At 43.8% G+C, this 17,401-nt stretch overlaps 1 protein-coding gene across 1 annotated transcript in view; it reads right to left on the reverse strand.

Annotated features, from left to right (window-relative positions):
• The window catches only part of LOC127616098 (disco-interacting protein 2 homolog C-like), a 34,616-nt gene that overhangs the window by 11,317 nt on the left and 5,898 nt on the right, over positions 1 to 17,401 (reverse strand). The window contains exons 2-14 of the mRNA XM_052087510.1: positions 8,513 to 8,584; positions 7,835 to 7,939; positions 7,559 to 7,684; positions 7,084 to 7,419; positions 5,172 to 5,318; positions 4,318 to 4,437; positions 3,947 to 4,144; positions 2,835 to 2,926; positions 2,353 to 2,463; positions 2,144 to 2,267; positions 1,375 to 1,484; positions 198 to 300; positions 32 to 96 (exon numbers count right to left, since the gene is read on the reverse strand). Coding sequence (XP_051943470.1) covers positions 32 to 96; positions 198 to 300; positions 1,375 to 1,484; positions 2,144 to 2,267; positions 2,353 to 2,463; positions 2,835 to 2,926; positions 3,947 to 4,144; positions 4,318 to 4,437; positions 5,172 to 5,318; positions 7,084 to 7,419; positions 7,559 to 7,684; positions 7,835 to 7,939; positions 8,513 to 8,584 — 1,709 coding nt within the window. The remainder of the gene's footprint in view (positions 1 to 31; positions 97 to 197; positions 301 to 1,374; positions 1,485 to 2,143; positions 2,268 to 2,352; positions 2,464 to 2,834; positions 2,927 to 3,946; positions 4,145 to 4,317; positions 4,438 to 5,171; positions 5,319 to 7,083; positions 7,420 to 7,558; positions 7,685 to 7,834; positions 7,940 to 8,512; positions 8,585 to 17,401) is intronic.

Consider the following 17,401-nt stretch of genomic DNA (forward strand, 5'->3'; position numbering starts at 1 on the left):
ATGCTCGCCAATGTCGATGCACGTTTCTCACGGTGAGGACAGCATGCCAAAGTCCAACGTCCTTCTTAAAGTCCAGAACGTTGACCATGGTCTCGGCTGGACACCCACACAAGCACACACCCGCACACAAAAACATCATGTGAGTGCCACCGAGAGGCGGATGACGATGATGATGAAGATGATGATGATGATGTCACCTTCGGTGTATGAGCAGGCTTGCGTGAGGGCCTGACAGTGAGTCAACATGGCGGCCCGCGTCACCGTCACGCCCAGGACGCCGCCATCTTTGCAAGTCTTGTACTAAAACGCACACACCCACACGCATACACACAAACCGATTTTCATGGTCCAAGTTCAATTGAAGCTTATATTAACTCAATACCACATTGATAGGAATTGAAATGGCATTAATCCATTCCACATCCACATTTTTTTGCATTTTGAATCGCACTGCAAGATGTAAAAATAGGAACTTTAATTTTCAAAATTAGCCCGTTCCCAAAAGTCTGACAAAAATCAAATTGGAACAAAAACCACAGCTATATTTCATACGATGAATTTCTTCCTGACACCCAAAAATAACACAACTGTCACACAGTAGTGAAGGTCATTTTCCTATCCCCTTGTGTAAATTTACAAAAGAGAGATAAATCATCAAATTTTTGCCCCAATTCTTTAAAAGTGCTAAAATCATTGGAATAAGTATAAACGGTGAATGATCACTTTTACGTCTATTGAACGTGGCATCATTCTTTTCATTGGTTGCCAATTACCAGTCAAGGTCCATGGGATTATGTGTCTGTTAGCACCCTCCGTTGCTCAAAAATTGATATAACAGCTAAGGAGGGAAATTCTTCATTCAGTCAGGGCCTCTGCGTGACTGAAAATTCTAACTAAATATGATTCTTGCTTTTCAATATTTAATTTTAGTTATTATAAGTTTGACCCACTTAATTTGATCAATCATCTTTGATTTTTTTTGCAGTCTCAAACATTTTTTTTGCAAGTTAGGGTAAAATATTACATAAGAAATAGCTTCAACAAGATAAAGTACAGTATAAAGTATAAAATTAGCCAACAGCCATCGCTTTTTGTTGGGAGAAAAAGTGGGGTTGATTGGGATTTGATTGTCAATAATCTCCAGCAAGAACTAGGCTGAAGAACTTCACGTTGTCACTCTTCTTTCAAATTGAGTGTCAAACACATGATGTGCCGCCATCTAGTGTTCGCCAGTGGAATTACACCCACAATAAACAGGCTGCTTGCCTGTAAGTCAGGACATCAAGATATCTTAATGACTTTCACTTCACTCGAGCGGTATCTGAAGCAGTACACGTATATAATATGCCAACTGCAATGTTGTGCATGTGTCACCTCAATGTATGCCGTGTCGTGTCCGGCGTCCCTGATGTGGGGGAACCAGTCTCGGGGGGGTTTCGACAAGTGTTTGGATTCGGTCACGATCCACAGCAGCTTGGGCCAGCCTGGACATGTGCACCACGCACACACACAAACAAAAACACGCCCACACACACACAAACGCACACAGCGGATTTGTACTTTTTTGTATGTTGATGCTGCACTTAACGTCAACAACAAGTTAAGCACGTGCACAGGAATTAAACATGCACACCACACACAGACAGACACCCACTTGGCTACTCCCCCCCCACCCACACACACACACACGCATTTTGTTTATGATGCACTTAACATAAACTACAAGTCAATGTGAAGTTAATGACAGACAATCGATACTAACACTAACACTCTCTTTGCCTTATTACTCTTATTGATCTGAACCATTTCCTGTCTCTCTCACCCACACATACACACACAGGGGCTCTTGTCTATATGGCAAGGGTAGGGAACTCCGGTTCCTTGAGAGCCATATCCCGCCTCTTTTAGATAGCTCTCTACTTCAACACACCTCATTCAAATGATCAGCTCATCAGCAAGCTCCCTCCCGCTGTTATATGGCCTTCCACCTTCAGAGATAATTTTGCTCTGCACGATATGGCTCTCAAGGAACCGGAGTTCCCTACCCTTGCCATATAGACAAGAGCCCCTGTGTGTGTGTGTGTGTGTGTGTGTGTGTGTGTGTGTGTGTGCGTGTGTGTGTGTGTGTGTGTGTGGTCGGGACCTTTAAAGTGCAGAATATCGCCAGTGGGACTCTTGGGAAGTCCTTTGTGGCAGAGGTCGCTGGTTAGAGCCACGGTGATGCCACAGCTCCCCAACAGGAAGCCAATCTGCTGACTTCCCGCATCCTGACGGGAGAAAATGGCACTAGTTGTGTTAGCATGGTAGCGCCACAGCGGCGGAGCTCAATAATATTCCAAAATGTGTACTGGCCTTTCGGGTCAGAGGCACTTCGATGGGCACGGGGACCACGTCGGCCAGCAGGCAGCCATAGAACGCAGTCATGAATGAGCCGGGGTCGTTGTTGGGGAACACCAGTGCCACCTACAGGAAGGAGGAAAAACATGCACTTTGTCATCTGGGATTGATATTCTGTGTGCTGTCACGATTTGGGGGAAATCTGGATTCAAATTTGAATAGAAAAAACACCACAAGATTATACCAGTGCCACCTGAACAGGATTTTTTTCTTTACAGTTTCATTTTCTACTCCGGATTTTCCAGAATTAATTTTTGATTGCAAAAAGTAAATCAGAATAGGAAATTTAATATATTCAATTTCAATTTGAAATGAGTTGGCACAAAATTACCACATGATCTTAACTTAATACCATTAAAAATTCTGTCCGGATGGCACAAATAAAAAGTATAAATGGTGGCTTTTGCTCAAATTTTGAAGGCATGTCTACTACTGACTCGGTCTCCAGGTCTGATGAGAGGTTCCTGTTTGGTTCCCAGCTTGTGTGACAGGTTGTAGGCCACCTTCACGCTTCTTGACCAAAGCTTACCTGCAAACACAACAACACACACGCCGAACAAGAAAATGGTCATTGAGCGTGTGCGTGTGTGTTGAATAATGACAACAATCACATATCCATAGAAAAATAGAAATTTTAATGCAATGTACATTTACCCGCGTATTTTTGTTAAGAAGAAATGATACTTTGACTCGCGTGCATCAAGTTACTCGCCTAAAACTCCTCCCCCGAGGACTTGGAGATCTACTTATGACTTTCAAGTCATCACTCATAATATTCTGAATTTGTGTTACTTGAGTACCATTTTCCGTCACTCGATGTCTTGAACATTCTAATGGGGAAAAGTGAAGTACTATGATGATCGCGTCAGTTAAGCTGTGCTTTTAGGAGCACATGGAAAGTTTCAGCTCTCTTGAGTTAAAACTGCAAAAGACTAAACTTGCGCGACAGGAATGATGAGAAGATACAAAGATGGAGCTCTAGCTTCTCACACGCTTGCACACACATGCACGTGCACGTCCTCTCACCATGTTATCGACTCCTGAGTGCTGCTAGAAAACATTTCACAGTCTGGTGAGCTCATATCATCTTCATCTTTGTGTGTGTGTGTGTGTGTGTGTGTGTGTGTGTGTGTGTGTGTGTGTGTGTGTGTGTGTGTGTGTGTGTGTGTGTGTGTGTGTCTCTCGTGGAATTTAGTTACAAAGTCACGTTGTGTGCCATTCGGCGCAAACAAAAACACTGGGCACTTTGACGCAATTCAGCCATAGGTGGGACAAAGTATTTGCACGCATCCGGGAAGTGAAAACGTACAAAATATGTAGACAAAAGTATAAACGTACAAAGAGGAAAAAGCAATTTCACAACAAAAACATGCACACAAAATTCCGGGGCACATGCAGAATGTGAAAAGAAATGTAGGAAAAAATACTTGAAAGTAAAATGTGCAAAAAAAATGTAGACAAAAGCATTGTAAGTAGAGAAAGTGAACTTGGGGCTAAGTCGGGGTAGGACTGCACCGTCTTGTTTCTGAGCGAGGTGGGCGTTACCCACCGTAAGTGAGCTGGCAGAGCGATTTCCCGTTTGTGTCGACGGTGGTGAGACAGGGTGCCTTGGGAGAGATGGTGCCCCACCGCTGCAGGGCAGCTTCCAGACAGGGCGGCCAGCTGGTGACAGCGCCCAGGTCCTCCCCGTGGGCGGGCACCATCTGGGCCCCTTCGGCTTTGGGCAGATTGGGGTCCGGCTGCTGCACTGTCGGAATAAAAGTAGTGTAAAACTGTCAGTGCCAAATGCTCTGCCTGTAATTCATATCATAATCGGTCGATGAATCGATGATCATAATTTTAGCCCTCAAGTATCGAAATTGGCATTTAAGCTCGATTAATTTTTCCATAATTTGGCCCCTCTTTGGAAAAATGATTTACCCTCCAGGAGCTCCTCAAAGTCGTCCACAAAAAACTCTCGAAGCGGAGGTCTCTTGGGTCTCTTTAGCGTGTTGACCAGCTGCTGAATCTTGGCTGACACTCTGCTGCTAACTGGAACACCTGATGACAAACACCAAAAACATCAACAGTGGTAGAGACCAATCTCTGGAAAATCAAAATTTCCCTTTGGGAACAATAAAGCTTATCATGAATCCTTAAAGACCCTGTAAAGTGAATTCAGAGATAGGTGTTTAAATATGCGTTTAAAGATTTTTTTTTTGGTTACATAAAATTATAATGAACACAATGACAGGTAAGTATGAACAAAGAACTCCTTTCTTCCTGAATCACATGTTGATTTGTCAGTGTGACAAACCACCACAGAGTGTCTGCCAAATTCCGGTAAGGATGACTTGCTCCATGACAGTTATACTTTTTTTTGCCTTTAAAATCAGACCCTGGTGTCAGGAGCCTTTGCAAACACCCGATACTTTGAAATCTCAAGGGGACCTTGTATCACCAATTTTGCTCGTCTCACATAGGGCTACAACTAACAATTACAGTGGCACTAAAATGTAACCCTGTGGAACCCCATAAGACAGCTGAGCAGCGCGGCATTTGAAAATGCCGAGCTATAAAGACACACTTCTGTCAGCCAGATTCATTGAATAAATCTGAAAAAAACCCCAAAACATTTTCGGTAACGAATGTCTCATTGATTGTCAGAATTGTTGTCGATTCATTTTTTAATCGATTGTTGTCAATCAATCAATTATTTGAAGCACATCTAATCCCAAATTAAAAGACATTTATTTTCACATTACAAGGACTTTAATGAGTCATCCGTGGCTCACCGTCCCCCGTCTCCATCAGCTCAGCGTTGCCGTATTTGGGTGTCTGTCTGTGGCCGCCACTGCCCGCTGTTTTCTCTGCCTGGATCCTGTCGGCTGTTGGGGCGTTGTTGATGTAACTTGTCACGTCTGGGGGAGCTGAGTGGATCTCTGGGAAAAGGGGAGAAGTTGGGGAATTTGAACAAAAGTTTTGGTACAAGCGCAGGAAGTATAAAGTGAAGAACATGTGGGCAAACGTTTTGGGTTTACTGTCCTTCTCGACTGAGCGTGTGGGGGAGGGGTGAGTAATTGCACATCGGTGGCTAGGAATGGAGGAGACGAAGACCAGAACATACACAGATATGGTGTATAGTCCCCCCAAAAATACTAATATGGTGCCAGCGGGTACAAGTTAGGCCCAAGGACAACATGAGCAGTGTCTGTGTCTGTTCTAAAAATAGCTCACAGGTGATGGGACTCTGTGACTTACTAAGAAGAAGTACTGGGACACCTTCCACAAGTGAAGCAAATGAAATGTAGACAAAATATGTGGACACCGACAAGAAATGAAAAGTGAAGAAAAAGTTTCGGAACACTTGCAGTAAATGAAAAGAGAATAAAATGGCTTTGGACAAAACTATTGAGATACTCCCCCTGCATTATACATTTTACATCCACATCTAACTTGCCCATGCGTCTGTCTCAAAACTCAACCTCTGACCCGCATCTGACTTGGAGTCGATTCCTAAATGACATCGGCAACCAGTCACGCTGCCTCCTGCACAATGGCAGATGTTGCACCATTGCTGGAGTCAATATCCAAAAGATGATGTCATCCATCAATGACATAATGACCGCAACAGAAACTTCCTCAAGTTCACCAAATTGCCAAAAGATGACGTGCACGCTAACTTTTTCCAAATTAATCTTAGCAAATGGACCAAAGGAAGATTTCAAACCACTGTGCTGCCTGCAGGTACAAGACGATAGAATCTATACGCATGAAAACACACACACACACACACACACATATACCGTATATACTGTGTATATATATATATATATATATACACCATTTTTAAATGTTTTTTGATAATGAAATTAGCCCTTTGCCATATTGTGCTGTACAAAAATATATAATGATGATGTAAACTGTATGTGTACATATGCTATATATACTCTCTCTCTCTCTCTCTCTCTCTCTGTGTATGTATGTATGTATGTATGTATATATATATGTATGTATATATATATATATATATATATATATATATATATATATATATATATAGTTTACATCATCATTATATATATTTGTACAGCACAATATGGCAAAGGGCTAATTTCATTATCAAAAAACATTTAAAAAATGGTGGGTCGACGTGATGTTTAACCTTGACAAACATAAGCAGAAGACATTCTTGCGCGCACTGTTTGTGATTGAAGGGTAGATTGTGAGGAGGCGGTGAGAAGAAGACGAAAGAAAGCTGGCAACGGCCCGCATTCCGACATCCGACACAATCGTCCACATCGAGAAATACAAAACAGAAGGCGACCTTCAGAGAACAGCACACGAGCCAACTGACGTTTTCCTTCAAGTGCTTGAAAGCCTCAAATTGACTTGGACTTTCATATGTGTAGACATTTATTTGACTTTGGGTTGCGCAAAATGCAGTGCGGTCAGGGAGGGGGCGTTGCGTGGTTTCTGCAAAAGTCAGCTCTAAGACATCAAATAGATGACCATCAAAAGAAATAGTACAGTCATCAGCAGAGCAATGGAAGGAAATTCCATAATTTTTCAGAATGGAACCCGAGGCAGCAAATACAAAGTGAGAAACCCTGAAACTGCACCATGCGGAACGCCATGAGCAGAGCAGGACATTCAGGGTAATCAAATAAACCAGAGTGCGTCAAATCTGTCGGGGTGTCTTTTTACCGGTCTTGTGGTGCTGCTGGTTGCGCTGGTGGAGGCGAAGGTGGTGCTGGTGCGCGGAGATGTGGACATGCTGGGCCAGAACCTCGGCCAATCGACCGCATGCTACCGCCCCGCTGCTGGTGGACGAGGACGAGGAAGCAGTGGACGAGTTGGTGTTGGTGGCGGACGAGCCAGCGTGGATGGCGCGGCTGATCCAGTGCTCCACAGTCATGCCGCCCTCCAAGCTCGATGACGTTCCCATGACGTCCGCATTTCCTCCTCCGTTCTCCTCTTCTGCACCTTCTCCCTCCTCATAGTCGTCCGCCTTCTCCTCCCCCTCAGAACCCGAGGACGTGTCTGCGAGTAACGTAGACGTTTGAGAGCGCTCCAAAGTCTTGTGTAGACCAACCGTGGCTCGGTGGCATTTTGGACCCCTTAGCTACTCGACCCAATTTGGCTTCCTTTGAATGCAGCAATTTTCTGAACGTGTTGCTACCTGGCGGCGTGTAGGCCTCCATAGAGTTGTGCACCACCAGGGAGCGCCGCTTGGACGGCATGGGGACGGCCATCTTCCTTTCGCCATGTTTCGCTAACGCCGCCTGCACAGCCTCGCTGTGGATGTCTGACCGACCACACAAAAGACGCACACGGCCATCAGCCAGCCGGGGATTGACTAGCAACGGATTCAGATTGTAAACGGAATTTTACTGGAAAAAAAATAGCAGCTACTATTTGGCCAAATTATTTTTCTGGCGTCACGTCGCCTCCTCACCTGAGCGGTAGCGTTCGTCTCGGGAGCCCGACAAACATCTGCGGTGGAGCCGTGATGCCGGCGTGGGTTGTGGTCTCCTCTCCTGGCCACCCGACGTGTCCGCAGCTGCACAGAAAAAACATCTTCCCCACTTGAACCAATCAAATCAACCAAATCAATTTTTGCCGATTTTTTTTCTTTTTATCTTATTAATGTTACACATTACACGAAAGTAGCTGTTGTTTGAAGGCTTATAATTACCCAAATATTGATGCTAATTCCATTAGTTTGTCTGTGCCATTTCACATTATATGTTAGCAGGAAGCTGGTGCATTGTTTTTTTTGTTTGTTTGACAAATGATGTTTTAATTTATCAGCTTTGTGAGTGTGTGCATTTTCAATTCAAAAACATTTCCAAACATCTGCTTCTACTTTGGACAACAAACTTTGATATTTTTGCAGATTTTCCAACGGATGTTCCAGGGCAAAATAGTACGTGGATCATCGTCAATGTATGTTTGTTCATTTTATGCACTCTCAATTTGAAATAATGTCCCGTTTTAGAATAAAAGGGTTTCTATCCTTTCTATAGCAAACTTCAATTGTGAAAAGAAGTCATTATCCTAGAGAAAAAAAAATCAGTGTGTTTAAAACACTTGAATGTGTTTAAAGCATGCGGGCAAGCACAAAAGTGTTTACCTGGACCTGGTGGTAAAAACGCTCCAATCAGCTGGAACCTTTTCTTCTCGTAACCTTTCTGCGTGATGTCCCCTGACAAGAGAAGAAGGAAACGGAGACTTTGTTCATCTTCATGTAACGTAATACCGTTTCATTCAAAACAACAATGGATGCGATTTGACATGTGGACAAATAATGTGTAGATGCCTCTTGTACGATTGTATTCAATCAGTGTATATCACACTATCGGTCATGCTCATTGTATTAAAAACACATTTAAATAAATAAATACATAAAAACGATCCAGACTTCAACAATGAAAAAAAATAACCACAGATTGCAAAAAAAAAAAAAAACAATTCTTCAAACACACTGATAAACCTCACATCAGCCACACAAAAACTCCCCAAAAACAATCGCTGAATCGAATCACAAGTATGCAGGGGGTCCACTGTTGCCCATGTCCAAACTTGGAGAATTTGAAGTACTTTGTATTTATGAGTATTTAGGGAACTTGTGGGGGACACGTTGCTTTGGAGTATAAGGCGCACCTTCAATGAATGGCCTATTTTAAATTAAATGGGTGTGTGTGAGAGAAAGAGAGAGAGAGAGAGAGAGAGAAGTCCCTGACTCATGACGCCGGCCGCATCGAGAGCGTCGTTGGTCGGCTGTGTCAAGTCAGCACAATTTCCATCTGAACTCAATCAGCCGGCCGGCATTTGTTTTATCCGCACTGCAATGCCCGGTGGGCGGGGTTTCCCTAGAAAGAGAGAGCCCAGTAGTGACACGCACCTTTTCTGACGTTCTAATCAAAGTGCCGGCCGGATGAGTCATGACATAAAAAAAGAGCAAGTGGAGTGATTATTGCATCCTTCTACCAGACTCAGGTTTGACAGGTTTGCGCGGTTGACTTAACAAATCCTACTCAAATGGGACGTGCGTCACTTGGATCCGGAAAACCACGACTGGATGAACACATCTGAGATGCATGCGCGCATGTGGGTACACACACTGACAGCTTGATTGGAATTTGAAGAAGACAATGAAAGTCTGTCTTTGAAAGTGACCTTAAGCGAGCCGATTGGACGCTCCTCCTCCCAAAATAGTTTCGTCTGACGGCACAAGCGCATGACGACATCACGGCTATCGCAATGCAATAGCTAATTTTAAATCTCAATTTCATACAATTGGGTTTTGTGTTTTTGTGACAAGTACTTGAAATCAGTCCACTGGAGCTCGTGGGGGATGACACACGTGTCCACTAGGGGGCGGCGCCAGCAGAACGTTTGGGACTTTTTCACATGACCCATTTGAGCAATGCTGAATCGTTTTGAGTGCGCGTGCGTGGCGTGCATATCAAGCCTGCATGACCATATAGAGTCAGCCAGCCTGCAGGGAGCGATGGGGAAAGGAGCAAGAAAATCCTGAAGGAAAGAAGGCGTGACGAGCTGAGGAAAAAGAGGAGGATGAAGAACAGGAGGAGGAAAAGGAGGAATGCTGCCTCCCTCTATCCAGCTTGAGAAATGGAAACAGCTGATCTTGTTTGTATGCTCGAGACAGAAGAGCAGGGAATCGTCACAGGATGCAAAGCGCAAATTTTCAAAAAAAGAAAGATGGGAAGATGCGAAAAAGAGACGATGTGAGGAAGAAGAAAGGATGAGAAGAGAAGTCAAGTAGGCTTTTACGATGTACTGTTACAAAAAGTACTGAAGCACCTCACTGGTATTAAAAAAAAACAATCACAATTGACTCTAGCGGTCTCACTGTTTTGCCAATTTTTAAACTGTCTCATTTTGAGTGCAGTTTTAATCGTTTTTCTTTTTATAATGCAGTAGTCCTAAATTTCATGAGATTGCAGCAATTCACTTTGGAGAAACACGAACAACATCACTCAATATGCAAACTGGCTGATGGGCAAACCCATTAGCAGTAAGTCAATTTGCTGACACCCACGTCACTCACCGGGCTGGGCCAAGCCTTTTAAAGCAAGGCAAAAACATGCACACGTATCAAAATAAAATGAATGTAGAGAGAGGGCGATACACAGGAGTTCACGACACACACCCACACACACGTACACACACACACACACACACGCGCACTTGAGGCAACAGCAGGTGTTTTCAGCAATGACACGCTGAGTCAGCATTTAGATACGCCGCCAGGTGTTTTGAAAAGGAGAGCTTGTAACCGTCTCTCAGCTGACAGATGACGGGTAAAAAAGAGAGGGGGAAAAAAAGAAAAAAACTAAAGTGCTGTTTTTCTTCCCTCTGTTGGGGAAGCAGGAAAACCAGTTTGTCATTTACTTCCTGGAGAATCGTTGAAGCTCCTGAAAAGGAAAGACGATGTTTTTATTTATTTTTTATTTTTTTCAGCAGTCGTGCTAATGTGGATTAATGCTAACGTCGTATTTGGGTTGCTATATGACCTGTTCACCAGTGAACGGTCCGACGTGTACCTCGCCGTCTTGGGACACAGGTTCACTTGAATCGGGGTTTAACTTTGAAGAGTTTGCGACTCGGACGTTATATCCATCCATCCATTTTGCAATTGCGGGCATGCTGGAGCCTATCCCAGCTGGCAGTAGGCAGGGGAAACCCTGAACCGGTTGCCAGCCAATCACAGGGCACACACGAACAACCGTTCACACTCACAATCACACCTAGGGACAATTTAGAGTGTTCCATTAGCCTGCCACGCATGTTTTTGGAATGTGGGAGGAAACCGGAGTACCTGGAGAAAACCCATGCAGGCAAAGGGAAAACATGCAAACTACACAGGAAGGCCAGAGCTAGAATTGAAACCTGCACCTCTACACTGTAAGGCGGACGTGCTAACCAGTCGCCCATCGTGCGACCAACGTTTTATATCTTGTTATCTTGTTTCACTACATGCTCAACATGAGTAAAATGCCTCTGTGTGTGTGTGGGGGTGTGTGTGTTTCTAAAGTAGACTTGTCCCAAGGGTCTTGTGGGGATTTCTCCCCTGAAGCCCAACTTCCAAAATAGATGTCTGAGAGCTGCGCTGCATGTTGACTTTTGATGACTTTGTTCTTTTTTGTTGTTATTTTAATTCAACTTATGCCGCCAATGTGATGCTAAAGCGCAGTCGGGGCCAGGCGAGCCAACGGGTGGCCGCGAGTGAAGAAGAAGCGATACAACAAACGAGCAACATTTCAAAAGTCACTATGGCTGACGCGTGGATCTGAAATTCATCTGTTCTAGGGTCAAACTGTCACCACTCAAATAGTGACAGACCGACAGACAGACACACACACACACACTGAGTTGATATTTTAAGCATGCTCGGTGTCAGATGGCACTCGACCACTGAGTGTGCATTCTACAGGATGTGTGCGACCTGACCCCTGTTGCCTTTTAGAGAACTTCTTATTTCCAAACACACACACACACGGCTGTGTCGCACATGAGAAGAAAATGCGGGCAAAAGTATTGGGACACGTGCAAGAACTTGTTGAGATCCTCCACCTGGATCTGGATGAACAGGAAGTAGCTGCGCTGGCAGCAAGAAGTCAACAGGAAGTTACACACACACACACACACATAAAAACACACATGGATGGAAGCGGGATGGGGGGATCACGGCACATATTTTTTTTCTGTCCATCAATCTTTCATGAGGTATTCAACACAACAAATAAAAATGTGAGTGAGGCGGCGCTCCCTCCACACACACACAGACACACACACTACGGAGACATCGCCAGCCACTCGCGTCTGATACATCAACTCCACCTCTTCACCTTCACTTCACCCCACCTGTTGTCTTAATGTGTTTACGTGGTCTAGACACGCACAGCCAGTACTCTTCTTTTCCTTCCTTTTCTTCTGTTGTTTTCTTTGACCATGCTGACCCCGCTATGTTTGTCTTTTCCGCATTCTCTCCCTGTCTCTTTCTTTTTCTCCGCCGGCCTCATCCCTCCATCCTCTTCCTCGCCCCGTCTCCTTTTATGGACACGTCGACAACACAAATGTGGACGAAAGTATTGCGATGCTGACAGGAAGTGAAAAGGGAAGAAAATGTGGAAGTATTTGGACATTTGGAGGATGTCACAGAAGCATTGAGACAGTTACAAGAAGTGAATAAAATGTGCGATGCCTCCAGGAGGAAGCATCAAGTCAGGATGTTGTGGCGTTTGGTCAAACGAATTGGGACACCTATAGGATATGAAAATGGAAGAATATATGGAAAACTTTAGTACACCTTTTGTCAGTGACAAAAAATATTAGGACACATATTTACAAATAGTACAAATAAATAAAGAAATATGAAACAATGGAGTTGTGCAAATGAATCTGGAATTTCTCCATTGCGAGACTAATAAAGGTTTTCTTAATCTTACTCTTAAATGAGGCACCAACAGAAATTTATTCACTTACTGGAAGTGAAAAGTAGCGGACATATGGATTTGTTTTTTTTTTTTTACAAATAGAACTTTCCATTGCCAAGATGAACCTTTTCATCATTTCCTTATCAAATCAAATTAGGTTAAGTGAGGTTGCTTTTGTTCGAGGGTGTGTGTGTGTGTGTGTGTGCGCGCGTGTGTGGGGACGCACGCATGCATGTGCGCACATCTCTTTCATTCATTAAGCCAAGAGGAGTGTCAAGCAAGCTGTGAAACAGCCGAGTGGAGTTTGCGTCATGGAGAAAAGAAGCTTTTGTGAACTCATTTGGCAGCACAAAGCATCAGTGCGTTGCTCCAAAGATAACAAAGCTCTCCAGTGAGGGAATAATGCATGCGCCAGAGGGCCATATTGTTTCTCGGTTGTCCCACGTGATTTGAGGAAGAAAAAGAGCAACATATTATTCACATTTGCAGACACTCTCAATTAATACAAATAGCATTTGTATGAATGTATCAAAGTCCGCTAGCTTAATGCTAAGATATGATATGAAACACCATAGATGGTAGGTGTGGGAATCTTTGGGCACATCACGAATCGATTACGATCCAGGGACTATGACTCGATTATGAAATGATTATTGAGGCATCTTTATAGATATCGTTTCACTTTTTCATAATGCATATTTTTTCTCTCCCTGAGTTAAGATTCACTTGCAATTTAAAAAAAAATACTGTTTGTAACAAGAAACAAGAGATGAATTAATTACCATTATATTTTATTAAAATAACGTAAATGGATGCAAGCTGGAAAGTTACAAAGTTTGTCCAACATTTTGACGTCCAACAATTGAAATGTGGACGTTTGTGAATCGATTCAGATTCGTCCACGTCTGAATCGCGATGCATCCAAGAATTGGAAACCCCCCCCCCCCCCCCCGCTCCCCGAATAGATGGGCTAAAGTCCACAGCAGGACTCCGCATGTCCCCTAGTAGCTCATTGCTGCCCAGGCATGGTGTGGTATAAAATGGTACTGCACTGATGGCGCGTAAATATGGGATTGGACGTTGCCTGCACACCGAAAATCCAGAAAAGATGTGTTAAAATTCTGACAGGACAGGCCTACCAAGATCGTGTGTGACTGGACAATAATTTGATGACTGATAATAACAAATGTTGCCAAATATGATGGCACATTGTGACAGTCACATGAGATCAATGTGACACCATCACACTTCTATTCTTAGCATCGCACTCCATCTAAAGTGAGTCTTTGTGTGTGTGTGTGTGTGTGTGTGTGTGTGTGTGTGTAGTTGGGGGCGGTTGATTGGTTCCTCTTGACGGGGCCACAACAGGCAACAGTACGGTGACCTAGTGCCCGGCATGTTGTCCCCGCATTTGTGACATTCACCATTCGAATTTCAGCCTTCTCATGCTAAACTTTGCATCTTCTTTTTGTTTTGTCAAACTTCTTCCCTCCACCCAGGACTGGAAATTGTGAATGGTTGAAATGGTTGTCCAACTGTCCTCTGTGATTGGCTGGGGACCAGTCCGAGGTGTAACCCCATCTGTTGCCAAAAGTCAGCTGGGGATGACTACTAGGAGGGTAGGAAAAAAAGGAGGCATAGAAGGAACAAAGGAATTGGATGAATGGAAGCAAGGAGGATGGAAGGAAGGAGGGATGAAAGTTAGATAAGAGGAAAGTGGGAAAGCAAGGTAGGTAGGAAGGAAAGAAGGAAGGAAGGGAAATAATAATAAATAAAATGTGAAAGAAACAGGAAGGAAGCAAAGGCAAAAGGCCGTAGGGAGTACAGGCAGCCAAGTCTCGAGTGCATTTGAGGAAAGTGCCGAGTATGTGCGTCGTGTTAATTAGCAACAGCTCGATAGTTCATTAGCACATGAATTAGCGCCGAATGTTGACGACTCGGCAAAAGTGCAACCTAAACAAAACAGCAACACCGCTCGTGACATAAATGTATTATTCCTAAACTCACTTCTGTCAACTTCAATAAAAAGGAGCCCTCGTTTGAAGATCGGGTCGAACTTCTCTCTATACCTTTGACGCAGAGACGGTTGATGATGTCATCGACGTGCGCCCGCAGTTCCGAGTGTCAAAAGGGCAAAAGGCATTTTCCTCGTCAAGAATCAGAAATATCAATCACTGAATTGACATTTGGATCTAATTTGGCATGATGATGTCACAACACATGACAAAATGTGTACGTGTGCGAATGCATGTGTTGATTCTGACCGTGCGTGCATGAAACGGACACGTGCACATCTTGTTGTAACACGTACTCGATTTTTATTAATACATTATTATTTGAATAAAGGTTTGAGTTCAGGCTGTGAAAAGGACACGTTTGGAAACGTGTGTGTGTGTGTAGGTGTGTGTGTGTGTGTGGAGTTGAATGTGACATACAATGGCTACAGTGTGTGTTGTCATAGATACAAACACACACAGTACAAAGAGAGCTATATTCCCCTTGAAAGTGCACACGCGCGCGCGCGCACGCACGCACACACACACAGACACAATGAGAGTGCACTGTGTGATGTTATGCGCACGAGTGTGTGTGTGTGTGTGTTCGACAGGCTTGGACTGTGGGAATTTTCCAAGGTGCCACCAACGGGTGAATTTCTGGTGTCTGATGTCATCAAAGTGGGTCAAACGTGGCTTTTGATAGTGTTTTTCCACCTGGAATGCAGGCCGCCCTGGATTGGTCGCCAGGCAATGGTAAATGGGCTGTCACTTATTTCGTGGTTTTCTACCTCAGGTACTCAAAGCACTTTCTACTTTTAACGTCATTCACCTACTGATGATGCAGTATCGGGAGCAACTGGGGGGTTAGTAGCTTGCTCAAGGACCCTTCGGCATGGTCGCAATGGCCAGGGATTGAATCACCAACCTCTGGGTTGGGTAAGAACCGCGAGCCATGCATTTCAACAAACAATGGATTGGTCACCAGTCAACCACAGGGCACGTCACGACAAACGACGGCTTGGTGGAAAATATAAAGGCATTCCAACGTCCAACGTGTCAGGCAGTCGCATTGAGCACTGGCCCAACATGCTCCATAGCTTTGCACTCATATAAACTGCCGTCGTCACAAACATTCCTCGGTTTGTCCAAAGCAAAAAAACGCTCAAGTGGCACAAACTGGCAAGCGGTCAATCTCATTTTTACAAGCGCCGCTGAAGCCAACACTTGAACGGACCGAGAGTCCTGACGGGAGCACACACAAAAACACACGCACTCACAAAGCCACACACACACACACACAGATGTTGGCAGGGCCTGAAGCTAGACATCTGTCGCTGGTCGTCAGTGAGCACATTCTTGTTTGACAAACACACACACTCAGAGTACAAAAATATACAAAATCATGCTTTTGCAACCGCCTCCACACACACACACTTACACGCATTCTTTGTCTTCCATGAACACAAGCAGACGTCTTCCTCACTGTAGCGTTAACACTACATTTGAAGTTAGTGTGTGTATGTGTGTGCATGCCTGTGTGTAAGAGCATGAATGTGTCGATATTCATCAATGCGAATGTGCATAACTCTGCCTTTGTTGCTAATCAAACAGTCGGCGTCTGTTTCACGCGAGTGCCAATCACATGACGGCGGCTCGTCGTCGGGCCCGAAGGCGGTCATACGGCCGTGGACTGTTCGCCAACAGCAAAGAGAGCAACTGGAACTTGCGCTTTCACACATGACATGCATGTGATCTGTGCACGCTAACTTTTGCGTGCGATAGCTTTCGCGCACGAAGCAGTGTGAACGTGTGACATACAGCAAAATATATCACAAAATACTTGAAACAAGGGAGTCAATAACTTAATACATATACAATCCGTATAAAATTGAAGGTTATTACAATTAATTAGCTCAAAATACGATGAAACATAGCCATGTGAAAACGTATACATTTATTTACCGTATTGGCCCGAATATAAGACGGTGTTTTTTGCATTGAAATAAGACTGAAAAAGTGGGGTTGTCTGGAGAAAAGTGGGTCAAAGATCGGACTGGTTAACCGGCAGCTGAGTAGAAGTAATGATGTCATTTACATTTCAAAAACCGGAAGCCATTCATTTACGAATGTGACTGCACTTTAGATTTGAATGAGGCAAAATAACATGCTCTTTCTTTCAATTATATTGTTATAATCATTTGTTTCAGATGTACTGTAATTATTTTCTGTATAAAAATGAATTTGGGGTTCAAAAAGTATTTTTTCAAACTTGAGTCTTGAAAAAGAGGGGGTCTTATAATCAGGGCCGTCTTATATTCGGGCCAATACGGTATAAAGAGATTTAAACGTCGATTTGTATGTATGTCGTATATATTTATAAGTGTGGCGACTTCTAAAACTTGTTGAGACTGGACTAGCTTCGTTTGTGACCGTTTTTCCTCATCCACCTCGTGAACATTTTTTTCTGCTCGTCTTTTTTCAAATGCGGTAAATGTTTTGCTGGCAAATCCGGGAAAAAAAAAAGACGAGGCGCCTCAAATTGTCTACAAAGAGGACATTGAT

The sequence above is a fragment of the Hippocampus zosterae genome, chromosome 15 (genome assembly GCF_025434085.1).
Source record: "Hippocampus zosterae strain Florida chromosome 15, ASM2543408v3, whole genome shotgun sequence".
Classification (NCBI taxonomy): Eukaryota; Metazoa; Chordata; class Actinopteri; order Syngnathiformes; family Syngnathidae; genus Hippocampus; species Hippocampus zosterae.